General features: G+C 51.2%; 1 protein-coding gene across 16 annotated transcripts in view; it reads left to right on the top strand.

Moving 5' to 3' along the window:
• Positions 1-22,757, top strand: part of KIF1A (kinesin family member 1A) — an 88,322-nt gene that overhangs the window by 7,334 nt on the left and 58,231 nt on the right. For 15 of the 16 annotated variants that reach the window (XM_032857674.1, XM_032857689.1, XM_032857680.1 and 12 more), the window contains exons 2-4: positions 14,136-14,300; positions 21,745-21,821; positions 22,381-22,560. In XM_032857674.1, coding sequence (XP_032713565.1) covers positions 14,195-14,300; positions 21,745-21,821; positions 22,381-22,560 — 363 coding nt within the window. In that variant the 5' untranslated portion in view covers positions 14,136-14,194. Of the gene's footprint in view, positions 1-14,135; positions 14,301-21,744; positions 21,822-22,380; positions 22,561-22,757 lie in introns of those variants that run through there. The other variant, XM_032857688.1, reaches the window with a different exon arrangement.

Genomic DNA, 22,757 nt, shown 5'->3' with positions numbered 1-22,757 from the left:
GTAGCCTTGCATCCTGGAATGTCTTCCCTCCATGGGCCCCACTGAGCCCACAAGCCCAGAAACCCCGGAGGGCCCTGCTATCATGCCGACCCCCTCCGGGCTGTTTCTGGGCCAACCCCCACCCCAGCCTCCAGAAGGATTGTTAGGGGCCTGAGGTCATTGGCGAGGCCTCTCCCCTGCCCTTCACCATGGGGGTGACCCACCAGGAGGCTATGTTCTCTGTTTCATGGGCCTCAAGAGCGAGCCTGCAGGGGCCCCGGGGTGGGCCCGGCATGGGCTCTAATGTACATCTCTTGTAAGACTAAGAAAGATGAGTTCTGTTTTTCCCCAACACTCGAGGGAAAATCAGTATTTCAGGGAGAGGTGCCGTGTGGGTGCTCCGTTCCAGGCGGTGCTGCTGGCCTGGGGGGTAGATGGGCGCCAGGTGAGGGACACTGGGGAAGCCGCGGTGCTTGGTGTGGGTTTGCGCAGGGGGCCAGTCCTGGGTCTCAGGCCGCCTTTGCCCATCCACGTGTCTGTAGAGGTTTAGCTTTTCCTTGAGCTTCCTGCCCACACTCCGTGTTTACGCAGAAATGTGAAGTGGTCAGTATTCACTGAGGGGCCAGCCCCATCCCCTGTGTCCCCTGTGTCCCCTGTAACCTGCCCACGGCAGGTCCTCAGCACATCTTCACCTAGTGAATGGGCTCAACCCCCTCCTTCCCCGGAGGCCCTGACTCGTGGCTCCGGGTCTCCCTCTCCCGTGGTCCTTATCGACGGTTACTTCCTCATCCACGTGCATGACCACTGTCGCCTGGCTCCCTTGTCCTCTCTGTCCTTGCTGCATGTCTCACGGTTGCAGGCTGGGCCTTTTCACCCTCCGACATAACTTTTGGTTATTTTTTTGGTGTTCTTTTATGTTGTTGTTTGATTTTTGTGTGTTCTTTGTGTGTTCTGCATATGAACCCTTGTCAGTTAGATGTGCTGCAGACATCTCCAGGGGGGTGAACTCTTCTTCACCTATTAATGGTATCTTGATGTCTGGACTTTTCCTTTTGGTACCTTCTGTGGGTTGAATCCTCGAAGGAGAATATGGAGATACCACTTTTCTTCATTATTTTATCTTCCAAAACTGTTGTTCACATTTAGGTCTTGAGTATGCATGGAATTTGATTTGGTATAGAGGAGGAATCTAATTTTGTGTTTTTCCATATGGCTAGCCAGTTGTCTTCATCTGTCTGGGTTGCTGTAACAGAATACCGTAGACCGGGTGGCTTGTAAACAGACAGTGATTTCTCATAATTCTGAGACTGGAAGTCCAAGATCAGGGTGTCAGCAGGGCCAGGTTCTGGCAAGAGCCTACTTCTAGGTTGCAGACAGCCAACTCTGCATTGGAGAGAGGAAGCATGCTCTCTTGGGACCTTTATAAGGGCACTAATCCCATTCATGAGGCCCACCCTCTGAGCTCATTTATGCCTGACCATATACCAGTGTCCCCCACTTCCTAATCCCTTCCCACTGGGGGTAGGGTTTGGGTTAGGAATATGGGGTCCCAAAATTCAGGCCATCACCGGTTTTCTCAGTAACATAGCTTCAGTACTCCTTCCCCTTCCCACAGACCTGCAAAGCCCCCTTTGCCCACTCTCAGAAGGGCTGTGTCTGTGTAAGTCTCTTTTGGGATCCCTTCTGTTACACGGGTGGTGACTTACCTTGTCCTGGCCACCCCATATTAGTTACTGTACCTTTATGTTAAGTCTTGATTCCAGGAGGACACGTTGTCTTCTACCCTCTTGTGTTTCTTCAGATGGGTCATTGGTATTCATAGCATCTCACTCTTCCAAAGGAATTTTCAACAACACTTTCATAAAAAATCTGGTTGAGATTTCATTTGACCATACATTGAATTTTTTATTCATTTGAGTGAAAATAAACATTTTAAAGATATCGAAATTTTTCCATGTGTAGGTTATAGTTCATTTATTTAGGTTTTCTATATATTTGTGAAGGCTAAAAATTTCCTCATAAAAGTTATATGCATCTGTTGTGACATTTATTATGATAAAGGTACTATAGCTTTGGATTATCTTTTAAATGCACCTTAAAATTTTTTTAAACTATTTATCTCTCGTGTATTCCAACATGGTTTGTGTCTAGCAACTTTGTGTGTCACCTTCCTACTAAGTTGAATAATTTATCTGTGGATCCTCTTGATTTCTGTGTAGATAAGCAAATAGACTGCAAGTGATGACAAATTGGGTTTCTTCATTTCCAACCCATATTTTGTCATTGTTATTTTTTTTTCCTGCCTTATCACTCTGGCTAGCACCACTGTTCCAATGTGAAATAGAAGTGATGACAGGCATCCTAAACTTGTTTCTGAATTTAAAGAAAGTGTTCCTAATATTTTATGATTAAGTATGATATTTGGGTAGGCTTTTAGTAGGTACCTGTTATGAGAGTAAAGATTTCTTTTATTTCTCATTATTGCCAAGAGTTTTATCATAAACAGATTTTGAGAATTATTGAATGCCTTTTCAGCAACTATTGAGAACCTCATTTGGCTATTTCTCCTTTAATCTGATATGTGGTGAATTATATTAATAGAAGTCCTATGTTAAATCGCGTATATATCCATATTGGTATTTTTAGAATAAGCCTACTGCATTGACCTTTTTATTTGCTGTTGGGCCTTCTTGCTAATGTTTTGGACTTTTATATCTATGTTCATTAGTGATATCAATGTCTGATCTTCATTTCTCCAATTTTTTTGTCTGATTTGATGCCAAGGTCATAATCTCTCTACCCCTGTCTCCCTCTTTCCTGTTCTCTTAAAGAGTTTGTATAAGATTGGAATTAACTGGGTTTTTGAGTGTATATTAGGGCTCACTTGTGAAAAGTCTCCTGCCTTTTTTGGTAAGCAGATTCTTAAATTATTAAATCAGCTTCTTTAACTGTTGTAAGAAAATTCAAGTTCTGACTGACTAATTTTTCTCCTGGTTATAGATCATCTTTTCCTGCTTCTTGGCATGTGTAGTAATTTTTTAAAAAAAGACTATTTGAGAGAGAGAGTGCACACGAGGCAGGGGAGGGTAGGGGGAGAGGGAAAAGCAGACTCCTCTGCTGAGCAGGGAGCCTGACATGGGGCTCCATCCCAGGATCCTGAGATCATGACCTGAGCTGAAGGCAGATGCTTAATGGACTGAGCCACCCAGGTGCCCCAATTTTTTTTTAATTGGGTTCTAGACATTTCTACATTGTGGAGTGTCTAAATTATGCTTTCTTCTCTGAAAGCATGTTGGGCTTTGTTTTGGCAGGTAGTAAATTACTTGAGCTCATTTGATCCTTGAAGTCCTGATTTTAAGAGTTTCTCTGGAGCAGATGTCAGAGGGATGGTTAAGCCCACTACTCAAGTGTGATTTCTTTGGGATATCCACTGAATGTCTGGAATAGAGGATCAAGAGAACTATTATGGTACAGATAACCTTCTTATTTGATGCGAGCTTTGGGAATCCCTGTGTCTTCCTTGCCTGCACTACATGGGGATGGACGCATCTTCTACAAAGACTCAAGGCACTCCTATGCAATATCTTGACCTTTGCTACTTAGCCGCTCTTTCCCTTCCAGAACTCTGACCCACAATTTCCAGCTGCCTCTAACTATTCAAACTCTAGCCTCCATCTCCTCAACTCATCAGAGCTGCTGAGCTATTGGCGTCCTACCGTCCAAACCCTGAGGTCTGGAAATTGCCTCTGGGCGGATTTGGAGTGATTGTAGGGTTTCCCTTGTATGTTTCCCTTCTCTCAGGGATCACAGTTCTGCATGGCCTGCTGTCCAGTGTCTAAAGACAGTTATTTTCATACATTTTGTCCAGGTTTGCTAGTTTATTGTTTATAGGAGGAGTTTAAGTGTGGTCCTGTAACTCCCATCATGGCTGAACATGGAAATGCCCCAAGTGTTGCTAGTAGTCTTTTCGTTATCATTCACTACTAAGTTTATTTATATCTCCATCATGATTTCTTCTTTGTATATTAATTATTTAGAAGTTTATTTTTAATTTTTCTAAACACAGGTTTTTTTTAATGGTCTTTTATTGATTTTTAATTATCTTCAAATTACAAGATGCATTTGATACAGAGTCTTTGACATTTATTAGGAGTTGTTTTGTGACCTACAAAATGGTAGAATATAAATATTTCATATGTGTTAGAAAAGAATGTGTTTCTCTAATTTACAAGAAGAAGAGAGCACATGTGTTCATTAGTTCATGATTATTGTGTTTAGACCATCTACATCCTTGTTAATTATGTCTGTTTGGGCTGTCAATTAGTGAGCAATGTGTTAAAATTTCTGCCATGATGAATTAGTGAATTCTTTCATGGTGCATGACTCTTAATCTTGGTTTTATGTTTTTATCGTGTTGTCTCTGTGGGACCATTCTGAGTAATTTTTTCCCATACGTTTTTCCAGTTCATTAATTCTCTGCTCAGCTTCATTTAATTTGCTGATTAACATGTCTGCTAAGTTTTAAAGTTTGAATGGTCACATTTTTATTTCTGAACGTTCTACATGGTTCCCCCCTCCATATTTTACAGCATTATTTCTCATTCCTGTTTATTTCTCTAAACATTTTAGGCATGCATATTTTATGATCTGTATCTGATGATTTCAGTATCTAAATCCTTGATTGTCCAGGATTAGGATCTAATTCTAGTTCTCTTTTCTTTTCCTTTTCCCAACTCTTGCTCACAGTGAATTGCTTCTGTGGTGTTTGGGTAATATGTAATTGTGAGCTCACCGTTGACTGATCTTCATCTGTGGGGATCTGAGAAGAGGAAGCTGTTTCTAAGGAGGATTTGTATTTGTGTTTGTGATGATGTCCTATAGTTGCAAACAGCTGAGACACACTCTGAGCTGACTTCTCAAACTCGGGTTTCACTGATCATGCAGGTATTGCAAATTTGAAACACAAAGCTGCATGAAGACAGGTCTGTGGCCTCGAGTTCTCAGAAACACTGGCTTTTTCACCACATGAGGCTGAGATCCTTCAGAGTAAGTCCCCTGTGTCCCTCTGATGACAGATGGCTTTCTCCCAGCCTTCCATGCTCCGGGGTTCTAGTGTTAAAGGATTGAACTCTTTGTGGTGGTTTGGTTCAAGTTCCAACCTTGTGCTTGAGGCCATGCCTCGGTCCTCCATTCAGCGGGTGAGATCCTCTTCACCATGTTTCTGGTGTCAACATATGCCTTCAGCTTTCTCCCTGGTGGGCTTGCCTCTTGGATTCAGCTCTTCCTGCTGCTTTTTCTCCCCTTCCTCAGACATTCTCTTATTTTATTCTGAAGTTTGTTATTTATGCTAAGTTTCTCAGTGATTTCTAATGGGAGGGAGTTCCGTCCACCATGTTGCCAAAAGTGGAGGTCTCTCATTCACCTGTTTTTCTGTTGGTTTGACAAATGTTAATTTTAATGAGCAAACTGAAGGTCTTTTTATTTATTTACTTATTTACCCGAACCATTTGGTAATTTTTTATTTTTATTTTTTTAAGATTTTATTTATTTGAGACACAGCGAGAGAGGAAACACAAGCAGGGTGAGTGGGAAAGGGAGAAGCAGGCTTCCCGCTGAGCAGGGAGCCTGATGCGGGGCTTGATCCCAAGACTCTAGGATCATGACCCCAGCCAAAGGTAGCCGCTTAATGACTGAGCCACCCAGGTGCCTCCATTTGGTAATTTTTTAAAAAAATCTTTAAATATGAGCACAGTTTCGAAGAGTCAGATCTATGTACAAAACTTATTTAGGAAATCAGCAGGTTTTCCTCTCCATCTCCAACCTCTTCCAGCTCTCTTAGCTGTTTTGTGCTATTTGATACTTTTGGCTCTATCTTGCTAAGTAATGTGCTTATTCTGCCAGTTTTGGGGCACCTGTTTAAGAAATTGCATAAGTAGGATTATAAAAAGTGTACCTACTTTTATCTTTGGACCATCTTTTCTCAGCGTTCTGTCTGTGAGGTTCATGCATTTATCTTTTCTTCCTCTTGAAATGGCACTAACATAACGGTAAAGGTAAATGAAAGAGACCTAAGCCCTTCTGGAAGGGTGGAAGACAGAGAAATCATGGCAACGCATTTGGGAAAATGAAAAGCAGAACCCTCATTCTAACTGACGGCAGATTCAGGAAGGTGAATGCCGAGGAGGCTGGTGGGGAATTGGGAAGTGCCCTGTGGTGTTCCCACAAGGCTCAGGACCTGGGTCTCCCACTGCCTCTGGCAGTGAGGGCAGGATTCTAGAGGGCCTGTCCAGAGTTCCAGACTTCTCTCCCACTCCTCCATCTCCTTCTCCCCCTTTCTATCCAGCCTGTTGATCTCCTCCATTGCCATGACTTTGTGTTCACAAGTGATGCATTCATTTTTCTTGCCTGACCCCTCTTCAGATGCACACATCCAACCACCTCCCTGAGTTTTCCATGTCTCTCCAACCCCCTGGTGCTGCTGGATTGAACCAGGGTTCAGGGGTCAACAGGAGACAGCCCTGCTCTGGCAGAGCTTCGGTTGCTGGGTCACATCCACTGGGCTGGTCTCCAGGCAAACATGAGTCCTGAGGGTCAGCCTGGCGAACCTTCAGCTTGCTGAGGGACGCTGGGCCTGAATCTACCCGAGAAACATGTGAAGGCCCCCTGACCCCTGCAGGGTTGTGAGTCCTGCTTTAGCTGCCTCCCACAGTTTTGATATGTTATATCTGCATTAGCGTTCAGTTCAAAATATTTTCTAATGTCTGATGAGATGTTTTTCTTTGTCCCATTGGTTATTTAGAATCCTATTGCTTAATGTCCATGCAGTTGGGGGATTTTGTAGGGTTTTGTTGTTGTTGTTTTGTTTTTTGGTATTGATGTCTAGCTCAATTCTACTGTGGTCAGAGAACATACACATTAGGATTTTAATTTTAAATTGAAATTTGTTAGAGTTTGATTTATGACTAGTGTATGACCAATTTTAGTACATCTTTATGTGCAATTTATCTATCTATCTCACTATTTAGTAGGCTTCATGCCCAGAGTGGAGCCCAGCATGGGGCTTGAACTCACAACCTAGAGATCCAGACCTGAGAGCTGAGATCAAGAGTCAGTCATGTAACCAGCTGAGCCACACAAGTGCCCCTTTATGTGCACTTTAAAAGAATGTGTATGATGTATAGTTTCCCTTCTCAGTATCTGATAGAAGAAGCAAACCAAAAATGTTTATCTTTTTATTTTCAACCTTTCTGTCTGTTTATTTAAAAGTGTCTCCTGGAGGCGCCTGGGTGGCCCAGTCAGTTAAGTGTCCTACTCTTGATTTTGGTTCAGGTCATGATCCCACTTGGTGAGATGGACCCCATGTCAGGCTCTATGCTCAGCAGGGACTCTGCTCGAGACTCTCTCTTTCCCTCTGCCCCTCCCCCCATGCAGGCTTGTGTGCGAACGCACTCTCTCTCTCAAATAAATAACATCTTTTTAAAAAAAGTTGTCTCTTGGCAACAGAATAGAATTTTTAAAAAATCTGTTTTGATGGTTATGATGTTTTGCCGGGAGAGTTCAGGCCATACTAATTGGGTTTTTATCTGCAGTTTAAAGTCTTCATCTTCCATTCAACCTAGGTTTTTTTGCTGTTGTTCTGTTCTTCCTCCTTGGTTGCCTTCTACTGGATTAATAAAATGACATACATTTTTTTCTGTTCTTGCTACTAACTTGTTAGTTATACATTTTTTTCCTGCTTTCTTGATGATTACCTTAGCAGTTGAAACATGTATCCTAGAAAGTCTAATATAAATTATTGCTTTTCCACTTATCTGATGATGCTGAAACCTGACCTTGTCTTACGGCTTCCATTATTGCTGTTGAGAGGTCAGTTGTCAGTCCAATTTTTGTTCCTTTAGAGGTTATCCGACTCTTCTTTTCTGGCTGCTTTTAGGACTCTTCCTCTTTGGCACTCTTATTATGATGTGCCTTTGTGTAGCGTTCTTTGTCTTTATCCTACTTTGTGTTTGCAAGACTTCTTGAATCTGTGGGTTGATGTACTTTAGCAATTTAGACAATGGTCATTTTCTTCTTCTTCTTCTTCTTCTTCTTCTTCTTCTTCTTCTTTTTTTTTTTTTTTTACAACTTTATTTACTTACTTGACAGAGGGAGACAGCAAGAGAGGGAACACAAGTAAGGGCAGTGGGAGAGGGAGAAGCAGGCTTCCTGCTGAGCAGGGAGCCTGTTGTGGGGCTTGATCCCAGGACTCTGGGATCATGACCTGAGCCAAAGGCAGACACTTCATGACTGAGCCGCCAGGCTCCCCTGGTCATTATCTTCTTAAGTATTCCATTTCTTCTTTTAGCTTGCAGTTACTTGCACGTTAGGCCATTTCACTGTGTCCTATATTACTCTGACTCTACTTTCTATATTTTCCATTCATTTTTTTCCTGTTCTTTAATTCCTCCAGTTCATGAACACTGCTTTCAGCTGTGTGTAATTTCTTGAGTTCTTAATATCAGTTATTGTGTTTTCAGTTCTAGAATTTTCACTAGAAATTCTTTTTCATAGTTTTAGATCTTGCAAAAGTCTCCATTTTTCCATTTATTTTCTCTTTATTTTGAATATATATGTCATGGTTATTATAAAGTCCTTGTTTGATAACTCCTAGATCTGGATCATGTGTAGATATGTTTCTTTTCTTCTTTTCGTGTTTTTTTTTCTCCCCCCAATTTGTTTTGAATCCTATAGTCCTGTCTTTTTTCATGCCCTGTGACTTTTGATTTAATGTCAGATCTTGCCTATTGTAACACAGAAGAGGCTCTGGATGGCTCACCTTTTTCTTTCCAAGCGGATAGAGTGGACAGTCATCCCTAATTCAGGCAAAGACTTAGTTGACTGAGTCAGGGAGGCATCGCAGTTTTGCTAAGCTTTGCCCTCCCTGTGGTTCTGCTTTTAGACTCTGTGCCTCTCAGGGCTTTCAAATCAGGCCCTGGTATGATTACTGGAGCCCCTCCTCCCATTGGATCTTGAATGCTAATCCTTGTCTCCTTAGCACCTGACAATGCAGAAGACTCCTCTTTGATTTGCAGAGGATTTCTGTTTGGATTTTTAAACTCCTGACCCTCATACCTTTGCACTTAAGAGGCGAACTGGCTGAGTGAAGCTCACTACTTCTTTCTCCAGGGTTTTGACCTCTCAAGTTTGCTTCTCTTGACCAAAAACTCAGTGTGTTCCTCCATCCCTCAGCAACAGCTCCCTGCCTGGGAAGACTCCAGATTCCCAGCCTCTTGCCCCGTGCCCAGAATGCAAATGCATTTAGGGAGAAAGTGCTGTGGCGTGTTGGAATGTTGTCTCCTCTCCCAGCAGCCCCCATCTCTGGAATCTTGGCCTGCTAGTCCGAGTGGCTTCCGTAGCTCTTTGATTCACATTGTGAGATTTTACCCAGCTTCTCTAGCCAGACACAGTGGGAGGGAGCATGGCTGTGTCTCCAGCCCTTCTACCTAGAAGGGCTCTGCTTTCCATACTCTGCGCTCTCACCCGCTGTCCACCCTGGAGCCATAGCGTAGTGTCCATGTGTTCTTGTAATGCTCTCACAGGTGAGGTTCTAGCTCTTTTTAAATATGGGAGAGCCAGTTGTTCCAATGCCAGTCTCACCCAGTTACCTGAAATGCTGCCTTATCATCCATTAGTTGTGTCTGTCTGTCTGCCTGTGTGGTCATGCTTCATCTTTTCTGTTGGTTTCTATTCACCTGTCATTGCTGGACTTTGGAAGTCATGACAGCTTTATAGTAAGTCTGATAGCTGGTAGGGTATGTTCTTTGTTCTTATTTTTGACTGGTCTCTTTGGAACTCTTGCATAATTCCACTGAAAATCCTGTTGGAATATTTTGCTTACTGGACTAGCACTGAATTAACATATTTAAATTTGGGGAGAACTGAAAATTGTGCAATATTGAATTGAACATCTGCTTTCATAAATATTTTCTTTATTCCTAATTATTTCCTATTTCAGCACTGAGCATTGCTCACTCAACAGATATAGCCTCCTTTTTTTTTTTTTTTGAAGACACGAAGGCATGTTGCTAAATGCTAGAAATCTCATTTCAATTTACATTCACACCAGGAATTCATGACCTTGCTCTTGCCCTTCCCGCCCCAGCTGGAATAGCCTAATACTTTTCTCCATCTGGAGTGCGGGGAGATTTTGCTGCCTAAGGAAATGCAGATTCCCAGGGAGCCACGTCCCTCCAGTCCCCTCCTGGGTGGCCGTATTTGGAGGTGAGAGGGTCATACTGTTAAAAAAACCCTTAACTTACAGTGTGTGGGTAAGGGTGTGTGCCATGGCTGCAGGGGCTCTGGCATGCAGCCGGTGTGACTGCAGCCCCCAGTTTTGCCCCCACCCACCTGGGCTTTGGCTCACATCTTACACTTGTAGGCCCTCAGTGGCCGGCTGCTCTGGGGGCATCCCTCTCTCCCTGCGGCCTTTGGATGGCTGTGCTTTCCCATGGGGTGGTTCTTTTTTTTTTTTTTTTTAAGATTTATTTATTTATTTATTAGACAGAGATCACAAGTAGGCAGAAAGGCAGGCAGAGAGAGAGGAGGAAGCAGGCTCCCTGCTGAGCAGAGAGCCCCATGGGGTGGTTCTGCTCCACATCTAGCCTGTGCTGGGGGGTCCTGACCCTGGGTGGGGCCTGGGAGTTTAAAGCCTGAAGTCTGCACTGATCCCAGCCCCTGTGGGACTCCCTCCATCTGCAAAGAGAGACAGGCCCCAGGATCTTTGTCAGGATCCTTCTGCTCTTGAGAGTCTCAAGCCCTCTCCCCTAAGCCTTTGCTCTCCTTGGATGCCTCTAGTGATAGGGGTTCACAGCTGAAAGGGCACCTCGGTTCATTTTAGGTGGCACCTGGTCTTCATGTCAGGCTGAGTTCTGTTTTCTGGAGCTCCTGGCCATTTCTGGATGGCCCACATCTCTCTGCCTGAGCTTGTCCTCCTCCATGTTCCCAGGGGCCCTGTCCTGCAAGCCCCCAAGCCCCCTTGGGTGGCTGGCTACATCATCAGGCTGGCAGCCCATTGGAAGCCTGTGGGAAAGGGCTTTCAGAGTGGCCAGAGCAGCACCGTAATTCCACAGGGAGCTTTTGCTGGCTTTCCTCAGGGTCCCGGGCCCTGAGAGGTAAAATCGCTTTGGGGTCATCAAATGGTCTCAACCCTGTCATTTCACAGATGGGTAAACCAAGGCTCAGGGGTTAAGTCACACGGTGGAAACAAAGACAGGAACGGGACTGGGTCCCTGGTCCCTGGCTTGCACCTCCTCCACGTGAGGTCGATGCCAGGAATGCCCCCGGCGGCTGCAGCCCGAGTTGGGAGCTGTGGGACAGGGTACTGAAATGCAGCATCTATCCACTTACTTAGGACTGTCTGTCCCATCGTTTGGATTTGCTGAGCGAACCATTTCCTTCCCTGCTCATCTGGGCACCAGGTTATTGCTGGATCCAGCTGCCAGTGAGAGCCCCAGGATGTAGGGTATGGGGGGACATTCTGGAACCCTGTTCTATTTGAAAACACCCTTGACAGGTTTAAAGGCCCAGCCTATGTCAAGGTCAGGCTTTTGGGGGGATGATCTCCGTCTCATGACTGCTGTCCCCACTGCTGGTGAGAACCCACACACCGCTCGTTCCCACAGGGGGATGGAGATTGGTGTGTCCACCAGGTCCCTGGCCAGTGGGCTGGGCCAGGGTCCCACAGGGGAATGGAGGTTGGTGTGCCCACCAGGTCCCTGGCCAGTGGGCTGGGCCCGATGCAGGAGCACAAGTCAGAGGATGGTGGGCTTCTGTGGCTCCCGCTGAGCACACCTGGCACAGCCCCCAGTGCTGGGCTGCCCAACCCTCTTCATCCTGGGCCTCAGGGTCTGGACGTCTCCTCGTTGTGGTGGGGAGACCACAGGGCCCCAGGTGCTCTGAAGAGGCCCAGCCTCAGAGATGTGTTGGGCAGCATTTTTCTGTGGAAACAGACTCTTGAAGGTGGTTCTGTTCCTGGGACCCCCTAGAAGCTTCCCTGGGAAGGCAAGGCTGGACTCTGGCCCTGCTGGGACCTGTGCCTGTCCGCTGATCCCAACTGCTGGCCTCACAGTGACCCCGGAGCCTTGGCGTGGAGTCAGAAGGAGAAGGACTAGGTCGGGGGCCAGGTAAGGGGCTGTGTCTCATCTCCCTGTCAGCCACCTGCCAGATAGGGCGGCTCAGCTTCAGCCTCAGGAGACTCACCCATGTATCATCAGGTCTTCAGCAGCTCTAGCTTTGGTGCAAACAAGATTTTTCTGTCGCTTTGTGGTTCCTCTGAATATTTGCCTGCCTGCCAGGTGGGGCAGGAGGCTCTGCGTTGCCCCAGCACCATGGGACTGTCCCCCAATGCCTGTTACTATACTCCTGCCCACAGGGACACTTGGCCCTGCCTTGGAGCCCGGGGCAGCTCTGTGCCCGTGCCTCCCTCCCTGCCCCTCCCTGGCCTCCCCAGGGTCCCTCTGGCTGCTTCCCTTCCCTGCCATCCCGCACGCCCCAGCAGAGACCCTCACCATTCCCCATGCTCCAGCGGACCCCCACTCCGCCATCCCCAATGCCCCAGCAGAGACCCCCACCATTCTCCACGCTCCAGCAAAGACGGTCCCCCCACCACTGTCCCTACTGCTCCTCAGCAGTTTGGATGTGTTTCTCTATAATCTCTGGGGTCTGTGTGAGATGCCCGTGCCATTCCCATTCTCCACTGTTTGTGGTCTGTCGTTCTCTCTGGAAGCTTCCAGAATCTTCCCGTTAGCCTCAGTTTGCTTGGTGTGTGACTTTCTCCTGCCGGCCGGGTGAGTGGTGAGTGCTTGAGTTTGGAGACTCGCGACTTGTAGTCCTGGGAGGTTTCCTTGAGTTCTCTCTCAGTGGCTCCTTTTCCCTGATCCTCAAATCTTATCTCTTCCCTTTCATGGAAAATTACTTAATTCCAACCTTTTGGTTTACTTTCAAAGTTTGTGGTTTCATATTTTTAATTTCCAAAAACTCTCATATTCATTAGACAGCCCTTTTGAAAATAGCATTCTCCACCCATTCGTGGGCATAGCAATTTTTCTCTCTGAGAATATTAATTATAAGGAATTTAGAAAATACTTTTCTTCTCTTTCCTGCACTGTTCCTTGCTGCTTGCTCCTTTCCTGGTGGTTTCAGCGTCTATATTTCTTGCTGGAGGGTGTGGTCCTGGCGGGTCCCCCCAGCCATGAACTCCGCACGGGGATCTCAGGGCTAGGCATCTTGGGGGTGCCTCAATCCTGTCCCTTCAGCAGGCGCTCCATGCCCACCCTCATCTGGGCCTCGGGTCCCCAGGCTGGGCAGGGCTCTCTCCTGCCAGGTGGTGGGGGAGGTCCAGGCTCTGGATGGCCACAGGGGAGAGTGGGGCCCTGGGGGTCTTCCCTAGTCTGCCAGGGCCTCTGAACCACGATTCCACAGACTGGTGGCCCAGAGAAGAGAGACATATTGTCTCCCAGTCTGGAGGCCGAAAGTCAGAGGTCAGGTGTGGACAGGGTGGCTTCCTTCTGGGCTTTGTCTGCTGTCACCTTAGCCATTCCTTGGCTTGTAGAAGCATCGCCCGGATCTTTGCCTCTGTCTTCACCTGACACTGTCCTGGTGTGTGTCTGTCCAGTTGTTCTCTTTTGTAAGGACTCCATGTTGACTCCGGGGCTTACCAGACTCTTGCGTGACCTCATCTTTACCAGTCACATCTGCAAGGACCCCATTTCCAAATAAGGTCACATTCTGAGGTCCTGGGGTTTAGGACTTCAACACAGGGATTTTGAGGGGACAGAATTCAACCCATGGGAGGTTTAATGCTGGCTTTCCACCAACAACCATTTTTGGTCCCACCCGGACGCCACTTTTGGAGGCGCCAGGAGCCTTTCTGGGTCCCACTGAGTGCATTGGCTTGTTTCTTGTTAGGCTCTGGATTTCCAGGCTTGCTAAGCCAGGCTGTATTTGTGGTGTTTCTCATCTGTAGCCACCCCCGCCGCAGCCCCCCATCCCTCTGGATTGGCACCACATGCAAGCCTCCTTTAGCGGGATTTTGGAAGGGAGAAGTTTGCCGGCCCCCAGAAGTAACTGTTCTGCCTTTCTGGGTATTGTTTCTAATTCATGTCTCCCTTTTTCTCAAGGTCTCCACGCTCACTTGGGCTCCCAGCACTGCTAAGGGTGACCCACAAAGGCCGGCACGATGGCCGGGGCCTCGGTGAAGGTGGCGGTACGCGTCCGCCCCTTCAATTCCCGGGAGATGAGCCGAGACTCCAAGTGCATCATCCAGATGTCCGGAAGCACCACCAGTGAGTACTGGTCATGGGTGGCCACGGGTGGTGCGTCACTGGGACCTGGGCACCCCCCCCCACCCCGGCTCCCTCATCGACCATGGAGTACCAATTCCCTGAGCTGGTGGCAACAGATGACCACCAGTGGGGGTGGGTGGTGGCTCCTACAACAGTTCTGAAGGCCAGTGTCTAAAGTCAAGGTATTGACAGGGTCTTGCTGCCTCTGACCTTCTAGACCAGACTCCTTCCTGCCTCCTGCGGCTCCAGGTGGTTCGGCTATCTGGGCCTGTGTCCTGTGGTGGCTGGTGGCCTTCACAGGTGGAGGGCGGGTGGGCTAGGTGGGTGCTGGGCCCTCAGGAGGACACTCGCTGTCAGCACTGGGCCTTGTGGGTAGAGTGGACGGTCACTGAAACCAGTCCTCCACAGTATGTGACCGAAGTAGCATTTAAGTAACGACTTGAAACACAAAAAGAGAACAGAATGCTGGTCCCCAGATGTAGGACCCACCCTGATCTGGTGTGATCTCACTGTGACAGCTAATTCCATCTCCAAAGACCCCGTTTCCAAAGAAGGTCATCTTCTGAGGCTCAGGATAACGTGAATTGGGGGCCCACTTCCCACCAGCGCGTGAGGTTCTGGATCTCATCTCGCTTCAGCTGCCCCCCACTTATACATATATATGTCACTTCATTCAAGCCTATTCTTTTCCCTTGTTTACAACCGTAAGTCGTCTCAAACATTCCTGAGGAGAGGAGGCCTGCAGTCCCCATGCTAACAGGTGGGAGTTAGGGAGGGAATGACAGTGTGGTGCTCAGGAAGGCAGGTGGGCCCTGACAGCTTCGTTAGCACACAGGCTGCTGGAGGGAAACAGCACCCACTCCCTGCCTGGCCTTTGCTCCCTGGCCTTGAACTTGTGGATCCTGTTGTCCCCTCATGCAGACGAGTGGACAGATTCTTCCAACCCAAGCAGAACCCAGGCCAAGAAGTGGAGCATGGCTGGACCCCAGGAGACCCTCCTGCCCCCCATCCACCTTTGCTTCTAACACAGAAGTTGGGGGGACTTGTTTTGGTCCCATGAAAATTGAGGCAGTGTCTGGGTTATGTCTCCAGCTGACTAACAGTTTGCCCCCAGGCCTGTGACTTAGAACGAGAATTCCAGGCTCAGCCAAGTGGTTTGCCCCTGGGGTCCCTCGAGCAGTGACCGCGACTGTCACCGTAGGCTCAGGGGCCACAAGCCGTACTGTGTGCTGGCTGTCATTTCCCCCAGAGGCTGTGGGATGGATGGCAGGCCTCACCCCCCACACACCCATACTCCACCAGCTCTCCAGGTGTTTAGGGAGGGGCTGGCCAAGGGGAGAGGCACTCAGAGAGGAGGGCAGCTGCCTCCCTAGGCCTGTTTAGGGGGTGAGGATTCAGGGGTCTTTAGAATGTTCTAGGTACCTTAGGCTCTGTGGGAAGGTGTGGGGGCGGGGAGGTGGTCTTTTCAGACTCCTTCATCCTGGGTGGGCAGGTTGTGGAGGTCCTGCTCAGATCTCACTCAGGGGCCACTGGGCACAGTGTAGCCATGTGCATTTGAGGTTTTGTCACAGTGCTTAGGAATGGTGTTGCCTCCACTGGGTCCTTGGAAGCAGACCCTGATGTGAGGATTTGGGTGCCAAAGGTTTATTGAGGAGGTGGTCTCAAGCTATGCGGGGAGAGAATGTGGACATGCGGAGAAGCTGTGGAGGATGCTGATGCATGGGTGGCCGCCCCAGACAGCAGGTTTGGGTCACTGGGACCCTCTGGCATAGAGAATGTGTCTCCGCGTTGTCCTCCCCGAGGCTGGCTGCTTGTCCAGCATCTTCCCCAGCATGAGCCGAGGGTCAGTCCAGGGGCTTGGTTTCCTTATGACCTGAGCAGGTGCTCAGGGGGTGTGACTCATGCCTAAAGGTTGGAAGCCAAGGGCTGCACAGAAACTGAACTCTGGGTAGGACCCACGGCATCCTAGGTGAGAACAGTGACCCCTGGATACAAACCATGACCTCGGGTGAGAACTATTACCCCAGGTTGGAACTGTGACCCCTAGTGAGAACCATGACCTCTGATGGGAAATATGACTACTGGTGGGAACTGCGACTCCTTATGGGAACTGCAAGCTCTGGTGGGAACTGTGACCCCTGGTTGGAGCCATGACCTCTGGTGGGAACTGTGACCTCTGGTGGGATTTGTGATCTCTTGTGGGAACTGTGACCCGCTGGTGGGAACTGTGACCTCTGATGGGATTTATGATCTCTGGTGGGAACTGTGACCCCTGGTGAGAACCATGACCTCTGGTGGGAACTGTTACCTGTGGTGGGAACTGTGACCCCTGGTGGGAACTGTGAGTTCTGGTGAGAAGTGACCCCAGGCTAGGAACCATGATCTTTGCTGGGAGCTGTGACCCTGGGTGGGCAGAGGACATGTGCCCAAGGAGCCGACAGGGTCTGCCATGTCACTCTCAGATGATCCCAGATGTCAAGAATGACAGTGGGGACCCCTGTTCCCTCCTGGACCAGGCCCTGGCAGCACCACCCTCACCTCAGACAGTAGCTGAGAGTCCGGGCAGGAGTGGCTCACAGGTGACCACACCCCCTGGGAGCTGGCAGGATATAGAACAACACATCAGAGTCAGACCCGTCTCCCATGGAGCTTGGGAGTGGTCTCAGATAGGGTGGGACAGGTGCCAGGGAAGCAGACAGCTGGAGGAGATGATGGGCTGTGGGGTTGAAAGCTCTGACTGGCCTCTGGCCCTAAAGACAGAGACGCAGAGACACAGACAGACAGAGAGGAAAGAAGTGTCAGAAGAATGGATAATTGAGACAGTCATTCGGGAAGCTGTATTCATCTGGGAGAAAGCAGTGATGGTACTGGTAGAAAGTGCTAGAAGCCATGTCAGAAGTGTGGGTGAAGGCTGGGGGAGCCCAGAGGAGAGGGATGCCCTCCATCCCTTGGTGCAGGAAAGCTTATCTGTGGAATGGGGTCAGCGGCCAGGTTGGGTTTTCTTCCTGGCGACGCTGGGGCAGAGTTGGGGGGGGGGGTCCCCCGAGCCAGGCTGAGGAGGGAGTGCGTGGAACTGTTTGGGCGGCAGCTCACAGCCACGTTTTCAGTGTAGGTGGGGCCCGTGAGAAGGGGTGGGGATGGTGCTCTGTGTGGAGGCTATGCAAGGCCTTAGGGCCAGCTTGTGTTTTCAGCAGGGAGCACTTGCTCAGCAATATGGAGACGCCGGGGAGCGGACCACGTGGCTGCTCTGGCCACGCACTGGCTTGTCAGGGCCCCGTGCCAGGCCGTGAGTGTCAGGGTGGGAGGCCATCCAGCCTTCCCCGCTCCACCCCCTGGGATGTTGACACAGTTCTTGGATCTCAGATCCAGGTGCTCACAGGAGATGCCGGGTCCCTGAATGGGCCGCTCAAAGCTCCGTGCTGACACAAACACGTTAGAAACGTTAACTGCTAAACATCCTTTGTCCTCCTGTGTTTATCACCTGAATAAACAATACCCTTCCCTTGAATGGGCCAAATCTGCTGGTTTTGTGAGCCAGGCAAACTGCATGGCAAACGCTTCCGTCCACCTCTTGGCAGGCCAGTGGAGGTTACCGAGGGGTGCAGACGTCCTGTGTGTCTCCCCACGTTCCCACTGTGCAAGACAGCAGACGTGGGGACATCTGGCAGGGTTTCCCATCTTCTGAGTCCTTCTGGTCCCACAGAGGAAGGCTCTGGATGGGGATCTTTCTGCCCCTGCACCGCTGAGGCCCTGTAGGCAAGGCTGGGCCTGCGTCTCCTGCCTTCTGTGTCCCCCATGGGCCAGCCGACACCAAGGCCCTCTGCACCGGGGGGAAGTCCGTTTCCGGGGACAGATGAACTGAGACAGAAGTGATTTTGCCAAGGTGTCCATAGGTTTGGTTCCCTCTGAGACTCTGAGAGAATGTGCTCCTGACCTGTCTCCTGCTTGTGGCAGCTGCAACAGGCCTGGGCTGGCCTCTGTCCTCACGTGGGCTTTTCCCTGTGCATGTCTGTCTGTCTGTCTCTGGTGGACCCTACTTCTTATATACAGACCGCCCTAATCGGCATGATCTCATCATTACTAATCTCATCTGCCAGGACTGTATTTCCAAAGAAGGTCACATGCTGAGGTTCCCAGTGGATGTGAATTTGGGGAGGACACTCCTCACCCAGGACAGTGCCTCTGGAGCAGAGGGGACAGACCAAGGCCACAGGGCCAATACATCCAGGGCCTGCCCCCAGCCCAGCCAGGCTCCACAGGCCCATGCTCAGCCTGGCCTTCCTGCCTCCAGCCCTCCTCCCGGATCCTGGCAAGCTGGTCCCAGTGTGATTTCAGGCAGTGACCACCATTCTGGAACATTCCAGACCCTTCTCTTCTGCTCTAGGGGTCTTTCTCCCAAAGGCCTTTGTCAATCAGCAGCCCTCTGCACAGACCCAGGTGTTGCAAACGCCTAACTCATCTAAGCCTCCATTTGCTGTCACTGTTCTAGAATGTTCTAGGCTCCAGATAGAGTGAGCCTGGGAATGGAAGGCCACAGAAGGGAGCTCAGCAGTGGCACCACTGCAGGACTGTTCACGGTATCCACAGAGGAGCCCTGGAGGCCGGGAGCTGGGGCACCAGCCTCAGCCCAGAGGGCAGGTGCCTGTCTCTCCTGCCAGCCCCATCCAGGGAGGGCTACACAGCCTGGAGCCGTCTTCTCCCCTGGAATTGCTCCCTTAGAATTCTTCTCCCTTAGAATTGCAGTGGGTGTCCTGCTCACAGAGCGCAGTGGTGGCCGTGTGTGTTGTCCCCATCATCCGGCATGGATGAGGACAGTTCTCGAGGCATGGATGGGGAGACCAAGGCTCTGTGATGTGTGTCATCATGTGTGGCTGCATGGGAAGAGCAGGGTGGACATGAGGCCCCTTCAGGTCATCAGTAAACATTTTCTGGGCATGGGCCTTAGGAGGCTGCCCTCTGGAACCCCAGGGCAGCAGGACTGAGGCTCTTAGTGCTCTTGGGTGACACGCCAGTGGGGAGGCAGGCAATGCACACATCAGTGCCCGATGGAGCCAGACTAGCAGGGACAAAGGCAGTGTCTTGCAACATTAAGAAGGGGTACAGTGATGGGGGGCGGGGGGGCGGGGGCTGGGAGCCACATCTGGTAGAGGGAGCTATCCCAGTGGGTCGGAGAGGGGAGGAGGTGAGCGCTCCTGTGCTGGCGCTGAGGGGTTGGACTCTGTTCCCTGAGAGCCCAGTAGTGTTCTGGTCTGCTGCAGCGGGCTGTCTCCCCAGTCCTGCGAGTGTGCCACGGTGGGCTGCTAGTAAACCAGTTCGCCCATGCGTGGGCTTACATGAACACATATGCACACACACACTCTTGTGTGTGCACACACATGCGCAACATGCTCTCACACGCACACATACACACACACGCGCACACATGCTCTCTCACACACTCACATGCACACACACTCTCGCACACACACGTGCACACACTGACATTCTCGCACGTGCACACACTGGCTCCCATCAGTCCCTCCCTGCCTCCCTTCCCTGTCCAAGCTGGGCCCCCCACCAGCCACATCTCCATCCCTGGCAGGTGCCTGTGCCTTGTGCACTCTCTATTGTGCACTCTCTGGAGGGGCTCTGCCTATCCCCCCCTCCCCCTCCCCGCCGCCCCAGGAGGACCCTTCCTTCCTCCTTAGTGCCACACAAGGAGAAACTCAAGCCCCTGAAGGGAGGGTCTTGCTCTAGTGGAGTGGCCCTGTCCCAGTGTGCCTGGTGAGGGTTTGGAGGTGAGGAGCCGGGCCCAGGTGGATCCTGGCTTCCAGTCTCACTGCGTTTGGAGCTCAGATCCCATCTGTAAAGGTCCCAAGATCCCATGGGACCCCCAGGAGGGAATGGGGAGAGGTGACAGGCAGTCTTGAGTGCCAGAAGACCTCTGCCTGATGGTCCTCGTGGCCGACTCTCCTGTGGCCAGCTCCTGCCCTTTGTCCCTCACTGTTGGCTGTCCCCGGTCACTCGGTACTCCTTGAGCACAGCTGTGCTCTGTTCCTGGGAGCCCCCTGCCACTGCCGCAGGGAGCCCGCAGTCCAGGAGAGGTACATGGCAAACTCCCCAGCACCAGGACACGGTCAGAGCGAGGTCGGCACCCAGAACTGGGCAAGGGTCACACGGGACAAAGGGGAGCAGGCTGGACGGGGTGGGGGCCATCGGGGGCCTGGCCCGGGCTTGGGTTAGGAGATGCTGTGATTGTTGTGATTGTTGTTTCCACGGCACTGGCATTACCTGCGCTTGGGGTTCCAGTGGCTGCGTCCCCAGGTCCCCTCAGGAATTGGAAGCAGGGCCGCTTTCTGTCCTTGGCCTTGCTCCTGGAGGCAGCATGGATGTGAGCTGCGCTTGGCTCCAAGGACAGCACTGTGACGGTCAGTCACCTGCTCCATCTGCTTGCTTCCCAAACGTGCTGGGTGATCTCCCAGAACTCCTCAAACCTGGGGTCTGGGGCCCAAAACTGAGTCATCCCTGGGGACAGGCTGCAGGCAAAGCCCGTGCTGGGAGTGGGGCACTCAGGCCGAGCAAATGGCTATGAGGCCAGCCTATAGGGCAGTTGCAGGTTTGGATGTTGGCCCAGCAGGCAGTGGGTGGGTGGCCTGATGGGGTTGGGGGCCTCGGTGGCTCCTGCCTGACCCCCAGATGCATGTGGCCTGTGCCTCTGGCACATGGGAAATACTGGAGTGGGGTTCCTTGCTGGCCTGAGGCAAAGCAGCCTGGGGTGGGGGCCTGCCAGGTTCTGTGGTTGGCACCAGCTGGTGGCTGATGGCACCACCACGCTTTTGTGGCCTCGTTCCTGGCTTGAAAAAATGACATTCTGGGTGTGGTACCTCTGACCAGCATCACGTGCCACTCACTGGGGGCGGGGGCAGGGGACCATGCAGAAGATGGTGCCAGGGAAGCCCATGAGAGCAGGCCCGCAAGGCACCAGCAGCATGGGGCAGGAGGGCCAAGCTGTGTGACTGCGATGGAATCCCGTGGTGCACGGATGATCCATGCGGTAATGGTGGGCACACAGGGAGCAGAGCTCGACCCCGCCCATGGTCTCCAGCCTCCGTGTGGGTCTTGGACGCGTGTGTGCAGAGCAGAGGAGTGGGGTGGGGAGCAGGGCTGGACCGAGGCATGGAGGTGGCTGGGGGGTCTCCTGCTGACCCAGCGTCTGCAGGAAGGAACCCGTCTGGGTGCCATGAGGAGGCATGTATGGGCAGCAGGGTCCACCTGACGGAGGAAAGGGGCACACATGGCCTGTCTGCCTGGAATTGGAGCCCTGGTCCTGTCCCCCTGGTGGACTGGCTTGTCTGGGGCCAGAGGCCTCCCTCTCTTGGGGTACCTGTCTGGGGGGTATGTACCACATGCTGATGGCCTGTCCCCCCAGCAGAGGGTTAACCGCCATGCCTGTCCCCCTCTGCAGCTATCATTAACCCCAAACAGCCCAAGGAGACCCCCAAAAGCTTCAGCTTCGACTACTCCTACTGGTCACACACCTCGGTAAGCCCAGGTCTGGGGCTCGCGGGAGGTGGGGGGGTGTGCCGCAGCAGTGTGGATGCTCGACGTGTCCCCTGACCTTTCTGAGATGTATGTGTCTCTAAACAAGGCTGCCATTGCAGGGGAAGGAGGGACAGGTGTGAGGCCCAGGGCGGGGCGGGGAGGGGGCTACTTTCCCAAGTTGTGTGTGGAAGGTCACCCTCAGTGGTGACATGCATTGTTAGGGTAACCCCCTGGGGCCTGCGTAAAGCAGTCCTGTTAGGAGAGCATTTCACATAGTAGCCTGGTCCCTGGGCTTCCTGGGCCTCCCGTCCCGCCCTCCCAGTCCCAAGGCTGCCGGCCACGCCTTCATTTTGAGCATTCTGTCTCCTGTTCCTGCCTCTGACCCTGGTACAGCCCGTTAGCTCTGCAGAAATGCCCTCTGGCCAGCGCCTTCCAGCCCCTCCCCTGGGGAGTGCACCCTGCCGGGCAGGGTTGGGGCCCCTGTGCAGGGAGTGTGCAAGGGGTGGGGGTGCAGGGGTGCATCCGGCCTCCTACAGCCGTGTGGCCTTCTGTCTTCCAGCCCGAGGACATCAACTACGCCTCCCAGAAGCAGGTATATCGGGACATTGGGGAGGAGATGCTGCAGCACGCCTTCGAGGGCTACAATGTGTGCATCTTCGCCTACGGGCAGACCGGGGCCGGCAAGTCCTACACCATGATGGGCAAGCAGGAGAAGGACCAGCAGGGCATCATTCCACAGGCACGCGGGGGTTAGGGAAGGCGGCACAGGGCCTCATAAGGGCAAACCAGATGGATCTGCACCACTGAGGCGGAAGGACCTGGCAGGGTGCCCTGGGAGAGTAGCCACAGGAGGACAGAGCCAGGAGGGAAGGTAAACCGGGAGGGCAGAGGGCACTGCGGAGCAGCAAGGGGCAGAGCCCTAGGCCCTAGCGCAGG

The sequence above is a fragment of the Lontra canadensis genome, unplaced genomic scaffold (genome assembly GCF_010015895.1).
Source record: "Lontra canadensis isolate GAN:19392208 unplaced genomic scaffold, GSC_riverotter_1.0 scaffold13, whole genome shotgun sequence".
NCBI lineage: Eukaryota > Metazoa > Chordata > Mammalia > Carnivora > Mustelidae > Lontra > Lontra canadensis.
This window is presented reverse-complemented; position numbering and strand designations above follow the sequence as displayed.